The sequence below is a fragment of the Ascaphus truei genome, chromosome 7 (assembly GCF_040206685.1).
Source record: "Ascaphus truei isolate aAscTru1 chromosome 7, aAscTru1.hap1, whole genome shotgun sequence".
Lineage (NCBI taxonomy): Eukaryota > Metazoa > Chordata > Amphibia > Anura > Ascaphidae > Ascaphus > Ascaphus truei.
The window spans coordinates 101,399,697-101,418,594 of NC_134489.1; the positions used below are offsets into that span (position 1 = coordinate 101,399,697).

Consider the following 18,898-nt stretch of genomic DNA (forward strand, 5'->3'; position numbering starts at 1 on the left):
CCTATTAAATAAGTCAGTCCTTTCTTCAAGGCCAAAGGCAGGGAGGGGGGGTGGGGGGGTGTTACTTTCATGTTTGTTCCTTGTAAAGCTGGCGAGTCTTTGCCCTTATATAGAAATGTTCTCCTTTGGTGCTGTGGAAGCACAGGGAGCAGAGTATTTAGCCTGGGTTTGCATGGCACAGGGTGAGCAGATGTGGGGCGTAAGTTTCCAAACCTGAGGGGCCCGTGCTCTGCGCTCACCTCTGCGTCCGGCGATGTGACATTGCTACTGCTTGGGGAGTTGCATGAGGTGTTCGACAATAACCTTCAGTGTTCGAAACCTTTGCAGTGGCCCGTGTCACCTTTCCAAGTTTGCCAGTCTAACAGCAGGCATCACGAGTCTGAACGCAAGATAATGACCCTGTTATGGTGCTCATTATTTAGGGTCATATACATGAATACCCCGGCTGTTTCACAAGGTGAACAGAAATGCCTAAGTGAGCCAGAAATGCCTTATTTCACTCTCACAATCCCGTCTCGCTCGCACTCTCACAATCTATCTCTCTCTCATACACAACCCCGTTGCGCGCGCACACACCCTCTCTCTCACACACACACACCCGCTCTCTTACAGACACACACACCCTTCACTCTCCCTCTCACACACACACATCATATCTCTCTCTCTCACACACACACACATCATATCTCTCTCTCTCTCTCTCTCTCTCTCTCTCTATATATATATATATATTTGTTTATGTTGCCATTGGCTTGTGAAAATGCTGTATCCGATGGTTTGACTGGCCTGTGTTTGTAGTGTACTATTTTTGCCTAAAAATGGGTTTGTGAGGGTAATTTCTATGTGTACATACGATTGTAGCTGGTTCTGTATATAGAAGATTATGCAGCGTGTATACAAAGCAATGTTTGGCCGGAATATGTGTAAGTGATGGGCTAGGAAGAGCTGTGTGTGTTCACTTGTGATCTATAAACAAGATTGTACTGCGCTGTGGAACTCTTCTTCTTCTTCTTTTTTCAGGCTGTTGGGTTGTACCCTGAGTTTTACAATGGCTGCTTATTTATATTGTACAGACAAAATAAGAGTAATGGGTGCAGGTGCAGACAGATGGAACAGGTGAGGAGCTGGCTTGTGAAAATAACATCTACACGAAAGACATGATCTTACAAGGCATAGCTTATATCGGAGACATAAGGGGGTGCCGTGGGAAGGCGAGATTTAGAAGTAGAGGGGGACAATTGCATTGACCTAGGACAGGGGTAGGCAACTCCCGTCCACAAAGGCCAAAGACCGGTCAGGTTTTAAGGATATCCCTGGATCTCTGTTGAACACAGGTGGCTCAATCAGTGGCTCAGTTAAAGACTTGAGCCTCCGAGCCACCTGTGCTGAAGCAAGGATATCCTGAGATCCTGGCCTGTTGGTGGCCATTGAGGACTGGAGTTGCCCACCCCTGCTCAAGGACACGGTCTTTCTTTCCTACCGTGTGCTTTCATTATCTCTTTGTTGCTTGTTGGAGAGAAAATAGGATGGTCCAACAATGATTTTTAGGTATCGGCTTTCTGTAAACTTATAAACCTTTATAAACTGGAATTATATTATTTCTTACTTTATACTGTAGCCTGTTTTCAGTGGGAGGGGGGATTCCATATATAAATGCGGTATTTTTAACTTTTGAAGTGTGCATTTTTGTTTATAAATGATGTTATTGAGATCATTTTTTTCCCCTAATAGGCGAGATATATATCAAAAAAGCCCAAACCAAATCTTCCGAAGAATATGTTGTTTGTGAATCAAAAGGCTAAAAAGACTGGGACTTATGGCTGGGTTTGTGTACTAGAGATTTCAAATGCCAAACAGAGCATGGTTAAACTGTTCCTTAATTTAATGTACATGCAACAACTAAACAACTAATATTAAAAAGAAGCTAATTGTTCCTGTATTGTGAGTTGCTGCACCTAACGCTGTAATAAAAAAACACTTGGGAAAGAGGAAAGTTTTGCAAACATAGCTTAAGATTCAGGAAAATATACAGCCTACAATGTGTCTTGTTTACCAGCCTCATTGCACAAGCTTGGGACGGTTCCAGCTCCAGATGTTTACACTTTGAGTTCTTGGGCAAATCGTTATACTGTACGTCCCTTTGCCTGTAACTATAACTGGGTAGGAACAATGTTATTCCTCACCCTTTCCCTCCCCTTTAGAGGCTGCCAGAAGCTGGCTGCTAGCAGAGTCCCAGCCTGGAGGTGGCTGCATGAACTGTACTTCTATACCTTACAGGCTGTTAGGGATCCATGTTACAATGGATGAGCGGAGGACCTGAGGTCTAATATGACACTGGATGGATCTCTGTCCCCCATCCCACACCTGCAATACTGAGGCTCCAGTCACCACCTTAAGAGGTTTAACCTCTTCATTGCCTTATTCCAATGCATAGCACGTGAATGTGATGATTTTGGTTTTTTCTACCTCTATATGTTGAAGCTTTTTTCCCCTGTGTTGCACAATCCCCCCCCCCCCCTTTTTTTTTACTCTTGAATATACTTGGGAGTATTTGTGCTCTGTATCCTGCACCATAAAATGGACAAGAAGCAAAACGGTGTGCTCACTTGTGTCATTACCCAGAATCCCTGGCGGCAGTGGAAGCACTGTATGCTACGAGATAATGGGGAAATACAGGGTTACAGACGTGAATTACTTCTAAACCGAAATAGGAACGGCTGCATTCAGGTGACGCTTTTGCCTAAGGATACCTGGAACATGAAGTCCCAGATCCACAAACTCGGGTAAATCGTGGCTTCTTATTAGACATTATTTAAAACAGGAACAGGCGTTATGTTTCCTGAGTTAACATGGTACCCTCAGAGCTAATTATATGCTGCATATACCACTCATTAGCACAGGCTTAACATCACCTTATTATAGTGTAGCAGGGCCACCCATGGCTACTATTCTGCCCCAGGGCTGGCAGTAAACCCTGGTACTATCAGGTTGCCAGTAGTTGGTATGTGGTTTTCCCCTCACCTTTGGTGCTGCACTTGAGTGACAGCAGAGGGGGGTACATCCTGTTATAGCTGGGACTACGGGGTGCCCGCCTTCTGGCTGTACTTAAGTGCAGGGCCGCCCTAACGTTAGTGGTTATTCCTTCCCCCCTGAGGAAGGCAGGTCACACAACTGGGAGCCTGAGATTGGGGCCTTCCCATGTGCTCTTCCCTCCAGGGGAGAGTGAGTGTGTACCTTACCTCTGCCTCCGCTAGGGAGGTGGGGAAGAGCTAGGATGGCTGCCGGTGCCCTTGGCCTGTAGTGATGGTCCAGGGACCATCTTCAGTGATAGCTGACCTGACAGACTGTATCCGGCAGAAGACTGCTGTGTAACTGTTACTGCAGAGTGTAGTAATAAACCCGTTCCTGTTTGTAATATACCTCCTGCCTGGTGTGTGACCTTACTGGGGGGAGAGGTAATAAGTTCTACCGTGGGAGATCACCTTCAGTTCCTGGAGTCCGCTGCAGATGGAGGCGCTGCACTGCTAAGGAGATATGGGGTATGAACCCCAGAAGCCTGGTCCTGTGTCCCCACTACCATCGGTGGACGACTTAGCCCTCCTGTTGCCAGCAGGTATATGCACCATACACCCTGTAATGGCCCCTATCTGCGATTGGGTGGGGGAAACACCGTTACAGTAGCATTAATCTTACAATAACGTGACATAGTCAGTCTTCGCATTGCTCTGACCCAGACCCTGAAATTGGTCTTTAGCTCAAGTTGAAAAAGAGAGAAGATGGAAATAACGCCATCTTGGCTTAATCACGCCGAACTGTGGTGTTCCACCCATCCAGGCCCTGTAAACACCCTATTTCAAAGCCTGAATAGGAGTAACACCAAGTTTAGCCGTCACTTAACTAACGTAACATTAATCCTTAAGGCAGCACTCCAAGCCGCTCCGGGGATCCCCTGCTTCCAGAGATACTTGCCTCCGAAGGGTGTGCCCGGTATCGCTCTGCTTTTTAAAGCTCCCGCGTCACGTTGGCCAATAGGAAGCCGCACCGGATGATGTCACAGCTTCCTATTGGCCCCCAGGGAGCGGGAGCTTTGAAAGCTGCCATTATGTGATCCCTGCTAGCTGAGCGAGAGCAACTACACCGGCACCCCTATGGAGGTAAGTATCTCAGGAAGCAGTAGGTCCCCGCAGCTGAAATTCATGGGGTTCAGCTCCGGCGAACCCCTGCTTCAATCCTACGGTGAAAAAATACATTGAAAAACAATTGCGTGCTTGCATTGCTGCTTTAATGCATATATCAAGAACATGGTTTAACATTATGATGTCGCCTTTTGAAAGTACACCATTAGCCTAAAAGTTAGGTTACTGCCATGTTAAGTGACGTAACAGCGCTCGGCCTGAGTGGATCTGGGTCTAAGATGTCTGTGGTATTATCAACCCTGCTTACAATATTCATCTACTAGGGAAGGGGTGCGCAAAATGGCGGGAGATTTCCTGGGGGAGGAGGGGGCACGGCTGTTACAGAGGCACTGCGCTTCCCCCGAAGGCATTTAAAGTAAATGCCGGGGATCGCGTGAGGCCTCTGTAACTTTACTTACCTTGCTGTCCAGCGACACGTCTCCATGGCAACCCGCATCAAATGACGCCACGGGTGTCACGTGATCCCTCGACGTCATTTGACGCCACAGTCGTGCAGGGGGGGGCGCGAGTCGGAGAGGAGATAGGGGGGCATGTGATGGAAACTTCGTGCACCCCCTGTTCTAGGGTACACCACATGGATCGACTTCATCTGCCAAAAAGTAACAGCGGCAGCTTCTTACTGGCTGAGAAGAGTCCTGCTACATTACATTGGCTCCCTAAGATGAAAGTTTCTGGGGCCTGTCTCTCTAAACAGGGGTGAAAATGGCACTGTACTCATTTGGCCGCCTAATTGGCAGATGCAGATATGCATTAAATCAAAAATAAACATAATTTATGAAGTGAGCGTCATTTGAAGCTTGGAGCTCAAGACCCGTAATGAATGAGCAGCTTGTGTTTGGAGAACATCAAAAAGCAACTCGGTCAGTCATAATTCTCCCAAATCTGTTTACACAGAGTTGGAATCCAGAGCTGCAGCAGGAGCTCGGAGAGCTTTGGGTTTGTTCGATCTAGCGCCCAGAGAGACTGTCCAAACATGTAACGCAGCCAATATCTGGCGTTTTGTAAGCCTGCACATAGGTTCCTGCGAACACATTCCAAGCCCCCGGAGTCTATGGATAAGCGCCAGCACACCCAGGCTATTTCTTCAGGACGGGAGGCCTTAAATGGTAGTGTTTCACCATTGCAAACAACATGGGGAGAAATGTAAGCCTCTGGGAATGTACAGCGAGATGGCAGAACGAGCGAGAACCGCGCGGGTTAACTCCTCCACTGTCAGCAGAGAAGTGTTAGCTTTTGCGCCCTAAAGGAAATATGGGGGCCGGGGTGGCCAAATCCAGTCCTCAAGGGCAATCAACATGTCAACGACCTACCCACTGACTGAGCCACCTGTGTTAAACAGGGATATATTTAAAGCCCGACCAGTTGGTGGCCCTTGAGGACTGAGTTGGCCACTCCTGTCCATAGACCTTTTGTCCTAACCTACTTTTCAAAACCTTCATGGACAGAATTGCCAACCTATCTGCAGAATATCTTTGATACTTGAGTACTTTTCTGCTTTATCCATTGTTTTTTCCATTACTTCTTCTTTTAGCAACCTTCACTATATGTGTAGTCTGTAGCCATGTCCCCACTAAGCAAGGTCTTCTGCTGGATGAATAAACTGTGTTAGCTTTTCTGATCCTGTCTTCCAGACCCCCATTTACAGCAGAGACTGCGACTATTCTAACACAAACCAGTGGCAATTGCCAAAAAGACCCAGGTACACCCAGATACATGCCTTAAACTTGCTTTAAACTACATCCAGCATTTCTGCATTGACTAATGGCCCATCAGATAAACAGCGGGGGTCCCTGGCAGTCCCATTCAAACTGAATGGGACTGCCAGGGACCCCAGCTGTGTTAATCCTATGGGTCATTAGTCAATGCAGAAATGCCTTAAACTTGCCTTAAACTAGCCAGGTTAAACCCAGCACATACCCAGAATGTAACCGGGCTAGTTTAAGGCAAGCTTTAGAATAGTCGTGGTCTCGTCTGTATCATACTCCGATTGATGTGTGAGAAAAAGCTTTTGGGGCTCATGTATCAAAGTAAAAGTGGTGCAATTTGGGGTAAAATAAATGTGTCCTATGTGGAGCAACAAAAAAAAATCCGACATAAATCACGTCATGGACTAGTTTGTCAATGGACCACAAATTCTCCATCATATGTGCACAATAGTTTCTTACTTTTAAGATTGGGTAGGGTTTAAATAGCATCAGCCTTTTAAAGTTGGGTTCCAATGATCTTGCCCTTTGATTGGCAAGCCTCTGACATGATTTTTTCATTTTGACCAATAGTAAGTAACTGCAGGTAGAGTAATGATTCTCAGAGAAGTGCTTGTAAGGCAGCTTAAAAAGGTCAGTCCGGATACATGAGGTCCCACGGGTCCATTAGCTTGGAGAGAGACAAAAAGAAACAGGCATAGTGAAGAGAAAAGACAAAAGAGAAAGCTCATAAAGTGACTACACTCCAACCCAAGCCATCAATCATGGAGAAGGTTACAAAGGAAACTTATCCACCAATCAGAGAGAGACTAATTGCTTAGAGCACAGTTAACACTTTAGGTTTTGGTGCATTGCTGTACATTGTGATGTTAAATCTTCCAGCATAGAAGAGCTACAATGCATTAAATATGGATAACTGAAGTACGTGTTGGACATCTCTGACCACTATGTAAAGGCCAAAAAACAAACCCAACTACAGAAAAACATCTCCCCTATCTCAAAAATGATGGGGCTGGTTTGGCTTGTATTTTTTTTGTAAACCTTTATGCACAACTTGAAGAATGATGGATAATGTAAACAAAATGTTGCTGTTTAAACACACACAGGTTTACTATTCATGATGGTTCCCCTAGCACAGGGTCTGCAACGTCTCCAAAAATGTATTTCTCCAAAATATTCCGAGAGCCGCAACACATGCATGAATATTACACCCCCACAAATACATATACTGTACACACACTTATAGGTATATACTGTATCAGCATAAACGTACGACAAAATATGTGATACGTCCCTTTATTTAGTTTTTTTCATTACAATACAGGAGAGAAAAACACACAAAAAACACAGCGCACGACGCTCATAGTGCATTAAAAATTATATTGACATAAAGAATAATAAAGGTGAGTATTAAGCGTACATCAAAATAGTAATAATCAGGCAATTTTGGGATAATGTTACCCAACACCACGTGGAAGCCGGATCAGATGTCCTCTCATGCAGATGGAGGCTGGTTCCTCTCACACCGGTTCCTGTGCAGGTAAGTGGGAAGTCTTTGAAAGTCCTTACTCCCAAGAGTAGATAAACACGTTTGCAGCTCTGTCCTCAATCGCTGCTTCAAACCGAGCTCCACACCAGCAGAAAACCTCTCTCTCTCCCCTCCGTTGAAACACTTCCGGATTGGTGACGTCACCGCGGGGTTTCTCGCCGATGCTGGCGCCGGTTAACACTGGGTATGCTCGTCGTGATATAGCAGTAAAGTTAGTAGTACTACTGCTCTAAGCTCTTCCAACGCGTTTCGAAACCCGTGGGTTTCTTCATCAGGGAATAACGTTGGAAGAGCTTAGAGCAGTAGTACTACTAACTTTACTGCTATATCACGACGAGCATACCCAGTGTTAACCGGCGCCAGCATCGGCGAGAAACCCCGCGGTGACGTCACCAATCCGGAAGTGTTTCAACGGAGGGGAGAGAGAGAGGTTTTCTGCTGGTGTGGAGCTCGGTTTGAAGCAGCGATTGAGGACAGAGCTGCAAACGTGTTTATCTACTCTTGGGAGTAAGGACTTTCAAAGACTTCCCACTTACCTGCACAGGAACCGGTGTGAGAGGAACCAGCCTCCATCTGCATGAGAGGACATCTGATCCGGCTTCCACGTGGTGTTGGGTAACATTATCCCAAAATTGCCTGATTATTACTATTTTGATGTACGCTTAATACTCACCTTTATTATTCTTTATGTCAATATAATTTTTAATGCACTATGAGCGTCGTGCGCTGTGTTTTTTGTGTTTTTTTCTGCTAGCTCTAGGGGGTTCCTGAGCCCTCCCTTCTACCGCAGCTGCAGACGCTAATTATTATTAAGGTCACGTATTTATTTTTATTTTCACCACATCACTATTAACAATAGTTGCGCACTATTCTCTTAACTCACTCAATACAGGAGAGAGGCAGGCAAGCAGCTGGGGAGACGTTGGGCCGGCGCTAACAAGAGGCTCGACCAGCGCCGCCCCCCCCCAACCACCGCCAGGACAGTGAGGGAGAGGGGCAGCAGCTGGGGGTCGGCAACCTGCAGAGAGCCGCAAGTAGCAGCGGAAACAGCCGCAGGTTGCCTACTCCTGCCCTAGCATAGTACATTCTTCTTTCCTATGGTCTGCTCTGGTTGGCCACTTGCCTCTGTGTTTTCATCAGTGGTCATTCACATGAATAGTTATTAACAATCAATGAAGGCTATTGAACGTTATTATATAGAACCTACAAGGCCTATTCGTTAAAGTGCATGAATGCAGGTTACTGAGCGAAAATGGGCAAAAAGACATCATCTGGTTCTCACCACAAGTTGACAACGTTAACTACTGTTGGTGTTATATTAGGAGAGAGAACCAATTACTTAATACAGACTTCCTTTTTGCACTGCTAATCTGGCACTTGAATGGCTAGGAGGACCCTATATCGCCTTCCCAACGAGTTCTGTAACATTGGGACTTGCTCTTCCCCCCTGTCTCTTCTGCTTGCAGCGAGTACAGTTTTACTGTGATGGAATGTTCAGGCATGGATGACCACAATTGACCTTTGTCCACCTAGAAGAAGGTATCGGGCTTCAATTTCTTACTTCAATATCCCTAATTACTGTATGCGAAGATAAAACTTCCCGTCCAGAATTGTGTTTAGTTATCTGTGACCTGCAGAGCTCGGGCAGGACTTAACACGATGTACCGGCTCTGCCTAGAGGTGGGAATTCTGCACAGAGGTTTTCGGTTCTGCACATGGAATGAGGGTCAGGAGAACGTGAGAATGGACTAAGGTCAGGCTTTCATAAAAACCTGATAACTAAAATATTCTAGGTTTTCAAAGGCAACATGTACAGTCCTGTGGGATATTTTCAGGTATAACTGTGAAGTCTGCTAGGAGTGTGAGGCAATAATGAAAGAGGACTGGCAATGGTGAGTGAAGAAACGGACTAATGACACTGAGTTTGAAGCAGGGGAACCTGGTTCAATTCCCGGTGTCAGCTCCTTGTGACCTTGGGCAAATCACTTTATCTCTTTGTGCCTCAGGCACCAAAAATTATAGATTGTAAGCTCCACGGGGCAGGGACTGTGCCTGTAAAAAGATTCCCATGTGCTGCGTACCGCTCGCTATACTGTAATTGTGATGCGCTTTGAGTCCCATTGGGAGAAAAGCGCTGTATGAAATAAAGTTATTGTTATTATTATTACTACAGTAGTCAGATATAACAGCAACAATTTGCTACAATACACAAACATTCCTGAACTATCTTCCACAGCGTGTGATTCATATGAATATGGTCTTCCAGTAAAATGCAACCTTTCTTGACCCTTCATTGGGCTGAGTAAAGAAGCTGCTGAAAAACTCGTTATTTAAGCATCTCTTACCCATGGGCGGCTCACCTCCAGTCCTCAAACCCCTTCCCCATCCGGTCAGATTTTCAGGATATCCCTGCTTCAGCACAAGGTGGCTCAATCAGCCCCTGCTTCAGCACAGGTGGCTCAATCAGAGGCTCAGTCGAAGACTGATTGAGCCACCTGTCCTGAAGCTGGGATATCCTGAAAACCAGACCTGTTGGGGGGGCTTGAGGACTGGAGTTGAGCCACTGAACGTACCATTTTTTCCCTACTTTAACCAGGGATTTTAATGGCTGTTGACAAGTGGCACTTATATGTGAAAAGTCAGATGTAAGTTACCAGGGTCAGTTGCACCTATCTTTTATGTGATAAGAGTGTGTCTCACACGTTAACATCCTGGAAATGAAGAGGATGACATGAGACGTGAGCCTTCTCCATTCCAGGAATATCCTCTTAACACACGAGTGGTATATACCAGTGTACCCTATCATTTACAGGATTCTTCAAAATAAATGTGTGCTTTGAAATCAAAGGATACGTTGAACTTCCCATGAATTGTGAATGAATGGATTTATTTAAATAGGTGTTTTGTCAGGTGACTGGATATATGAGGGAGATCGAGAGAAATAAATTAGGAAGACATACCTGTGCTGAAAAAGTAGCACACCGGAGGTACTCGGCTGGGAGATATGCTAATTGATATGCAAAGTGTATTTAAATGAGTCCCATCCCACACTTCCTAAAAGGATTTTCATACCAACTATAGAGATCTGATAAACCTAATGCACCATAATGACTGGAATGGTGTCGGACCCAACAGAACTAGAACCCACAACCACTGCTTTTCTAAACTACAGCTCTAGCAGTGTGAGCTAAACTAGTTGATGGGTAGTATAATTGTCACATCCTATTTTTGAGCTGCTCGCTGCTCACACATGTAGCTAATCCAGCTATTAGCATATCTCACAGGTATCTCAGGTGTGTGTCACAAGGAAGATTAAACTTTCAACCAGGAAGTGGATGTGGTCTGCCTTTGAAAGGCAGGGGGGGGAGAAAGCTAAGGGCCTCATGCAGAGAGCAGCGCTATTTGAAATCTCGCCATTTTCCGGAGAAAATCGCGCTAAAAACAGCTGAAAATGGCGAGCTAGGGAAAACGCGCCATTTTTTTTTCCTATTTCAAAATTTCGCCAGTCTGAAAAATATCCGAATTCAGAAAGGCGCGCTCGCCATCTAGCGGCTGTTTTTGGCGCGATTTTCGTCAATTTTCTCCGACAACTAAAGTTGGCAAGAAGCAGGAGCTCGCCGGCTATAGGGGGAAAAAAAAATGCGCGATTTTTTTTCCCCCCTTTCAGCTGCGCGAATCTCCTCCTTTACAATTCTCCACATGCGGTAATGCTAAAAATAGCGGATTTCGCCCATTTCTGCATATGGAGAATAAAACTCTCCATTAAAGCTACTTTTTCTTAAACTCTCCAATTTATTCTAACGCTGCTCTCTGCATAGGCCCCTATATGTACTCATTTTAGTGCTACATGAAGGATATGCACAAAAATGGCTACGGTATAACAGAACAGGGACAAAAATATTCACTGTACCATGGTCCAGAGTGCCAGACACATACTGACTTGAAATACTTTATTTTAAAATAAATCAAAATCTACAAACTGCAGGAAGTGATTCCACTTGCTTCTCCACAGAACACAAAGTGTTATTGGGTTGACAAGTCTAAGGCACCTCAGTTTTAATAGTGCCATCCACGTGCGAATTTTAGTGTGCGGGAAATGGATTATTACAGTTTTGTCCATCTATGTATGTATGTATGTATGTATGTATATCTTTGTTTATATAGCGCCATCCATTATTATACATATATTATTACATAATAATATAACACACAATGGGAATAAGCGCGTCAGAAATAAAAGTAACTTTAGGAAAAGTAGTTTGCTGCCCTATAGAGTTTACAATCTACGTGTGTCAAAGGAAGCAGCAATGCTAGCACCTCGCACACTCGAGATCAAATAAATATTGCATGCTGACATGTTAATGATTTATAACACCCAGTGAACCAGTAACTAACTGTAGCTGAATTCCTGCAGTAGCAGGAACAGCCTCAGTGCCATCTGTGTCATTGGAAATGGTGCCGAGCTGCATATAGCACACACCTGGTGATTGAAATATTGAAGTACTTTCATGTTCTGTCCGTAGTCAGATTTCCACACAACTGAACCTGCATCATTTGTGCAGCTACTCAGGTATGCTAAAATATGAAACCCGTGCTAAATTGTTTATTTCTCATGCTTTACACATTTATCCACCACTTTGTACAATAGAGCTTATGTTTTTACCTCTGTGGCCTAGAGCAGGGGTGCGCAAACTTACCTTCATGCGCCCCCCTTTCTCCTCTCCCCTCGGCTGCCCACCCCTCCCCCTGCACAGCTCCTGCGTCAAACGACGTTGCGGAGTCATGGGACGTCACATGACCCCGCGGCGTCATTTGACACGTCGCTGGGGCCAAGGTAAGTTAAGAAGTTACAGAGGCCTCGCGCGATCCCCGGCATTTATGTTAAATGTCTTCTGGGAATCGCGGGGCCTTTGTAACAGTCACGCACTCCCCAGAAAATCTCACGCACCCCTGGCCTAGAGCAGGGGCGGCCAGCTCCAGTCCCCAAGAGCCACAGGTTTTCAGGAGATCCCTGCTTAGGCACGTCTCAGTCATTGACTGAGCCACTGTTTGAGCCACCTGTGCTGAAGCAAGGATAACCTTAAAACCTGACCTGTTTGTGGCCCTTGAGGATTGGAGTTGGCCACACCTGGCATAGATGAACTAAGCTCCAATAAATTAGGGAACCTAAAACAGGAACAGAAGTCACGTTCTCGAGTTAACCCCAAATCCACAAAGCTAATTATCTGCACATACAATATCTGCACTCATTTACATGACAATGGGGTTAATGTCACATTATTGTAGGATAACGTGGTGCTACCTTGTAATCACATAACGTTATGCCAGCCATGGAGTTACTCCTATCCAGACCCTGAAATAGGGCTTTAGCTGGAGAGCAGCGAGACAGGAATTATATTTACACCAGGAAATAATGTTAAACTCACCCAGGTGCTGCAAAAGCCGAATGTCAGGGTCTAAAGGGGGGAGTGGGTTAGCTATGACCTAAATAAGTGTAATGTTAAGTCCCAGTAGTAACCTGAAGGGAGTTTAGTAAACAGGAGATTATACATCTTCATTTGCATCTTATTATCACGAGTGATCGTTCTAGTTGAGCTAAGCTCTTATCAGGGAAATCCATATGGCGTTGCCAGGTTAACGTCACACTCAGTAGTCCATCTAGGCCTATTTTTAACCTCTTTCCCCCCTTTTTAAAAATAATTTAATATTGTGTTTTTATTTTTAAACATGAAGCCCAATACCGAAATGAACATTGCTGCTGACCTCCTCCTATTTAACATATGTAACATCACCAAACTTTAAAGCAGCAAAGCATGAAATCTTATGGGTTTTTTTTAAATTTAAATAAATCAGTTCTGTTAGTATTAGATGTGGTGATTTTTTTTTTTTTTTAAATTAAACTCTTATTGCCATTTTAATGATTTTTATAGCATCCTCTGATTTCTATAGCAGGTTTTAGCCCCCCTCCCAAGCAGTGCAAGATATTTGCAACAGTTTCCTGTTTGTGATAGTTTGTTGCCAATGTTTCCAGCAGTTTAAGCTGCAAACTGTAACAATAGATAATTACCTTAATAATAGCTGAATACATTGTAGCTGCCGAGTTACATTGATTGAAGCTCTGTACCTAACATAATGGCCGCCTTTCAATCAGGATTTGTATAGATTTATAACCGGAGCACCAAACAATTGCCAGCTTAGGTAAGAATGTAGAATTATATATTATCACATGCTTTACAAATAAAAATTGCTGCTTTAAAGCTGCAGTTCAAGCAATATCCTACATGTGTGTTTTAGGGGGGGGAAAAAAACTATTTTTAAAGACATTTTTAATGTATTCTAATGTAACCAGCATTTTTGTTTCTATAGCAACCATTTACAAAGTCACATCCCCTTCCTCTTCTGAGACAGGCCCTGGCACACCCCTTTTGCCCTCTCTCCAGCAGTGCACCAATTGTATCTAGTGCCTGCCTGGTCACATGATCTTGCCCACAGAACTTTGCATCCTTGGTAATCTGTTGCAGCATTAACAGTGATTTAAAGAACCCCAGTGCCGAATCGTCAGCGATCGATTTACAGGAGAACGGATCGATCGGCAACTTAGCTAATCACTTGCCCGTGTGTAGATTGTATTGATGCACATATTGAATGGGGGAAAAAAAAAAAAAAAAAAAAAAAATTTAAATGGCAGCTTGAACTGAAGTTTTAAAGACTTCATGAAGCTGTTTGAAGTCACAATGGAACACATCTCTCTGCTCCATGGTGGGGGGGAGCAACTGATCATTAAGCAGAAGCGGTTGCTGTGTGAACCTCAGGTTTATAATCTGCTTTAAAGGGAGTTCTTTCGGGATAGCTCATTGATGAGGGCCCTGCACCATGTAAACATGGCTCGTTGGGCCTTTTCATACCTGCACATTTGAAGGTAGAAAGCAGATCTCTGGGGGGGCTGTGGGAAGCTGCTTGAGCAGTCCTGCGTGACGATGAGATAGAAGTAAGCCCTGTGCAGTGTCTCTCTCTCCCCGTGCCAAGCCGGAATTAGATTACTATGTTGCTATATTATCATTGCTGCTCTGCCCCAGAGAACAGACTCGTCTCTGCTTCTGAGCTGCCCGGACAAACCGGCTGCTCCGTAATCTAGTCACGCTGATCAGTTTACAGGCAGGGCAGACGATGGCTAAATACTTCCCGAATATATTACTCGGAAGATATTTCTTTTATACCTTTTGGTGACCTCAATTTCAATTACAAGTCCCCAACAGTGAATTGGTCAAAGGCTGATGAGTATTTCTATGTAGAATCTAAAGTGCTACATGATCCTAGCATAGTGTATGCTGAGAGATGATATTACTATGGATGCAGGTATTTGCAGTAATATTATTATTGCTGCAGTGTCTAAAGTGTGATCCCACTAGAGAACAAATGATTTATTTGTTTTACTTTAGCTTATTTTCAGAAAAGTAGAATTTATCTTAAAAGACGATATACCTTTTAAATATATCCTAAACGTTTACAAATGGGGTCAATTTCTTAAAAAAACATTAAAATAAAGCAGTGAGACTGTTTGTTTTTTATATTTTTGCTGTGATGTACGCACGTGGGCATCTTGTATCGCTGCGCCCCCACATTGTACTGCTTTCCAGTAACTTGCACTCAAGGTTGTACGGGATATGTTTAATCATGCAGATGGCCCCAGGTAAATAAATGAAGGACATTATTATGGGTTGCAAGTTTGCACTGGAATTCATTGTGAGTTTTGTCAAAATTGGCACAGCGTCCGGGTGTGTTCTATGCTTCCCCTAGTGGCGAAAAAACAGTATAACCATTGATCTAGCTGTGCCTAGGTAAGGGGGGGGGGCTTAACTCCAGTCCTCAAGCCCCCTAACAGGTCAGGTTTTCAGGATATCCCAGCTTCAGCACACGTGGCTCAATCAGAGCCTCTGATTGAGCCACCGGTGCTGATGTAGGGACTGATTGAGCCACCTGTACTGAAGCAGGGATATCCTGAAAACCTGACCTGTTTGGGGGGTGGGCTTGAGGAGTGGAGTTGAGCCCCCCCTGGCCTGGATCATTCCTACCGTACACACAGGGTATGAAAGAGTACCGGTGCAGTTCCATGTGACACCCGGTTAAATTAATGTCAGTAATATGTTTATGGATTAAACCTAGGTGATTAACTAAATAAATCGGGCAGGTGTTTTTAGTGTATAGTATGTGATGGTCGGGGGGGCATTCAATTAATTTTACTTGCTGCATAACATGAGTGATGTCAAAAAGATAACACAACTATGTTTCAAACATTCTCTTCTCCCTTTTTACAGATTGTATCACCCTGCACACCCCGTGTCAATTACGAGCTGGTAAGTACTTTTCTTGCAGCACTCGATGCTAAACATCATACTGTATTTGTTCTGTCATTTATATTTATTACTAATTAATTTGATATTTCCCATTGATAATAATATTAACTTTAATATAGCGCTTTTCTCCCAATGGGACTCAAAGCGCATCACGATGACAGTACAGCGCGTGGTACGAAGCACATAGGAATGTTACAGACACAGGTCCCTGCCCCGTGGAGCTTACACTCTATGTTTTTGGTGCCTGAGGCACAGGGAGATAAAGGGACTTTCACAAGGAGCCGACACTGGGAATTGAACCAGGTTCCCCTGCTCCACACTCCGTGTTATTGTTCTCAGTCAGTGTCTTTACTCGCTCTCCCTTGTTCTGCTTTATAATCTGATGTATACCTTTATTGTTTATAAGCCCCTTTGTGTATCTGTCACAACGGATCGTCCCAGACCTTCCCCTTCTCCCCCAATATTACTCCTTGGCACTTTGCATCTTGTACTCTGGTTCCTGTTGAGTCTGTGGGTCTTTGGTGTAACACTTGTAGATGGCGATATAGAGAACATGAGACAGGTGTTCAGACGTGACTCCCTCCATGTGGTTTCCAAAGCCCTCTCCAAGGGACAGGATAAGTGCATACAAACCTTAAATAAACACTCTGAATTGCCTCTGAGCATTACTTATCTATTCCAGAAGTGAAGTCGTGTAGGAAAGCCCTGTTTCAGCTCATTCTCCAGTTATCAGACAAAAGAAAACGTCACTTAACTTCTATGATTTATGAATCCTTTAAATCTGCGTAGACTCATTAAATGATTAAATTAGGGGAAGATAACAGTCTCTGTTTTGCCTCTCACTTCTAATAAATTACTACCTAAGGGGGCCACAACTTTATAAGGGGGTCTTCTAACGCTATAAGGCTAAAGCTCTTCCTTGACCAGGTTATTGACTAAACTCTGTTAAATCAGGGAACAGAATGTGACATTACCTAAACAGGAGCAAACGTTATTTTCCCTGAGTTATCACCTTATTCCTGTGGTTTCCAACTTTTTTTTTGGTTAAGGAAACCTGTAATTATATTGTGAAATTCTGTGGAACCCCAACCCTCTCTAATAGCGCGTCTGAGATCAGATGCATTGTATGGAATCCCAACCCTCTCTAATAGGGCGTCTGAAATCAGATGCATTGTATGGAACCCCAACCCTCTCTAATAGCGCGTCTGAGATCAGGTGCATTGTAAGGAACCCCAACCCTCTCTAATAGCGCGTCTGAGATCAGGTGCATTGTAAAGAACCGCAACCCTCTCTAATAGCGCGTCTGAGATCAGGTGCATTGTAAGGAACCCCAACCCTCTCTAATAGCGCGTCTGAGATCAGGTGCATTGTAAGGAACCCCAACTCTCTCTAATAGCGCGTCTGAGATCAGGTGCATTGTAAGGAACCCCAACCCTCTCTAATAGCGCGTCTGAGATCAGGTGCATTGTAAGGAACCCCAACTCTCTCTAATAGCGCGTCTGAGATCAGATACATTGTAAATTCTTCTGTATTTGGTACAGTTTTCAAATAACCTGAAAATTGCAGGGAACCCTTTAGGGATGCCCGGGGAACCTGAGGTTTCCTAGGAACACTGGTTGAAAACCCTGCACCGTACAGTAATGATACAGAACATGTCCAGATCCCCAAACCTGCATTCCCTTGTAATCACACAGCATACAGTGCTTCCATTGCAGCTATGGATTCTGGGTAATGACATGCAAATGAGCACTCACAGTGGGTCACTTTTTGCTTCTTATCCACCTACTGGTGGACCCCCATAAGCTTCCGCGTGCTGTTTCACACAGCTTTTACAGCATAACCTGGGCTAAAGAAGTGCATGGCCAGCAAACCTACTCAGACAGCTGTTTGGACCTTTTGGGTCTGTCTCATTGGCGCGTGTGGGTGGTTGCAGGCCCTGCGTTGTGAGGCTGGCGGTGAGTACAGGGATGATGAAGAAGAACACTCGTGATCACGTTCACATCTCAGACAGGTCCTCCAATCTGCCTCACTTGTAAGCAGTAATTCACTGCATATCGCATGGCGGCGTAGCGGTCTGGCATTTCCATGTGAAGACTCCTCCAACCACAACACCCTCCTGTTTTTCCTCTCGCTCTCTCCTTCTTCCCCCAGGGTTTGAATAATTGTTTCCAAATCGCTCTCAGGACCTCCTTTTATCTTCCAGACAAGCACAGTGAGCACTTTAACCACATCAGCAGGCGTCCACGATAAGAACCTTGTGGCTGGGATACAATATATTTAATGAGGCAGCCGGCCAGCTAAAGGGTTATTTTAATATCCTTGTGGTTACCATCAAAAAAAATAAATGAAGGAATTCTAAGTGAAATGGTTGGGGGAGAACAAGTCAGATAGAGACTTTCCTGCCTGAAGACCAGAAACCTACTAATTCCCAGGAAGCTTTAATCCCCATTATTTGAGCTCAGGTTTTCATTCCAGTGGAAGTTTGTAGGATAATAACTTGAATTTTCACTCTCGTGACAAAGTAAGATTCCCCCACATGTCTACTAAATGGAGGGATGTACACTGAAGTGCGATGGCCAATATTGCTTGTTTTTCTACCAAAATGATCTTCCTGAATTTATACAGCTTACATCGCACAACTTCCACGTCAAAATGAGCTAAGAAAATGAGCCATGTTCAAGTATTCTCAGGTTAAAGCAGCAAAACGTGTGACATTTTATATGGTTTGTTTTAAAGAAATCAGTCCTGTAGTATTAGGTAATACGTACGGCATTTAAAAAAAGAATTATTATGCAGCTCTAATTGCAATTTTTTTTTTTAAACTTGTATTTTATTGGGGGTTTTTTTTTCACACAAGTTATTTTGGGGTGGGAGGGGGGGTACAAAAGATAAAAGGGAGGGGATGGGGAGGGGTACATATCCACTTTTGCTTTGTTTTCGGTGCAATCAATTATACTTTGTTACACTTGTATTTACTTTTCGGCGTGGTTCACATTGCAGTTTTATGATATAACATTGGGGGGGGGGGGATTGTCGAAGATTTATTAAGCAATCTAATTGCAATTTTTAATGAGGTTTTAAAGCATCCTTTGATTT

General features: G+C 44.2%; 1 protein-coding gene across 14 annotated transcripts in view; it reads left to right on the forward strand.

The window, feature by feature from the left end:
- TNS1 (tensin 1) overlaps positions 1-18,898 on the forward strand; it is a 421,249-nt gene that overhangs the window by 268,076 nt on the left and 134,275 nt on the right. For all 14 annotated transcript variants that reach the window (XM_075609700.1, XM_075609701.1, XM_075609705.1 and 11 more), the window contains one exon: positions 15,764-15,802. In XM_075609700.1, coding sequence (XP_075465815.1) covers positions 15,764-15,802 — 39 coding nt within the window. The remainder of the gene's footprint in view (positions 1-15,763; positions 15,803-18,898) is intronic.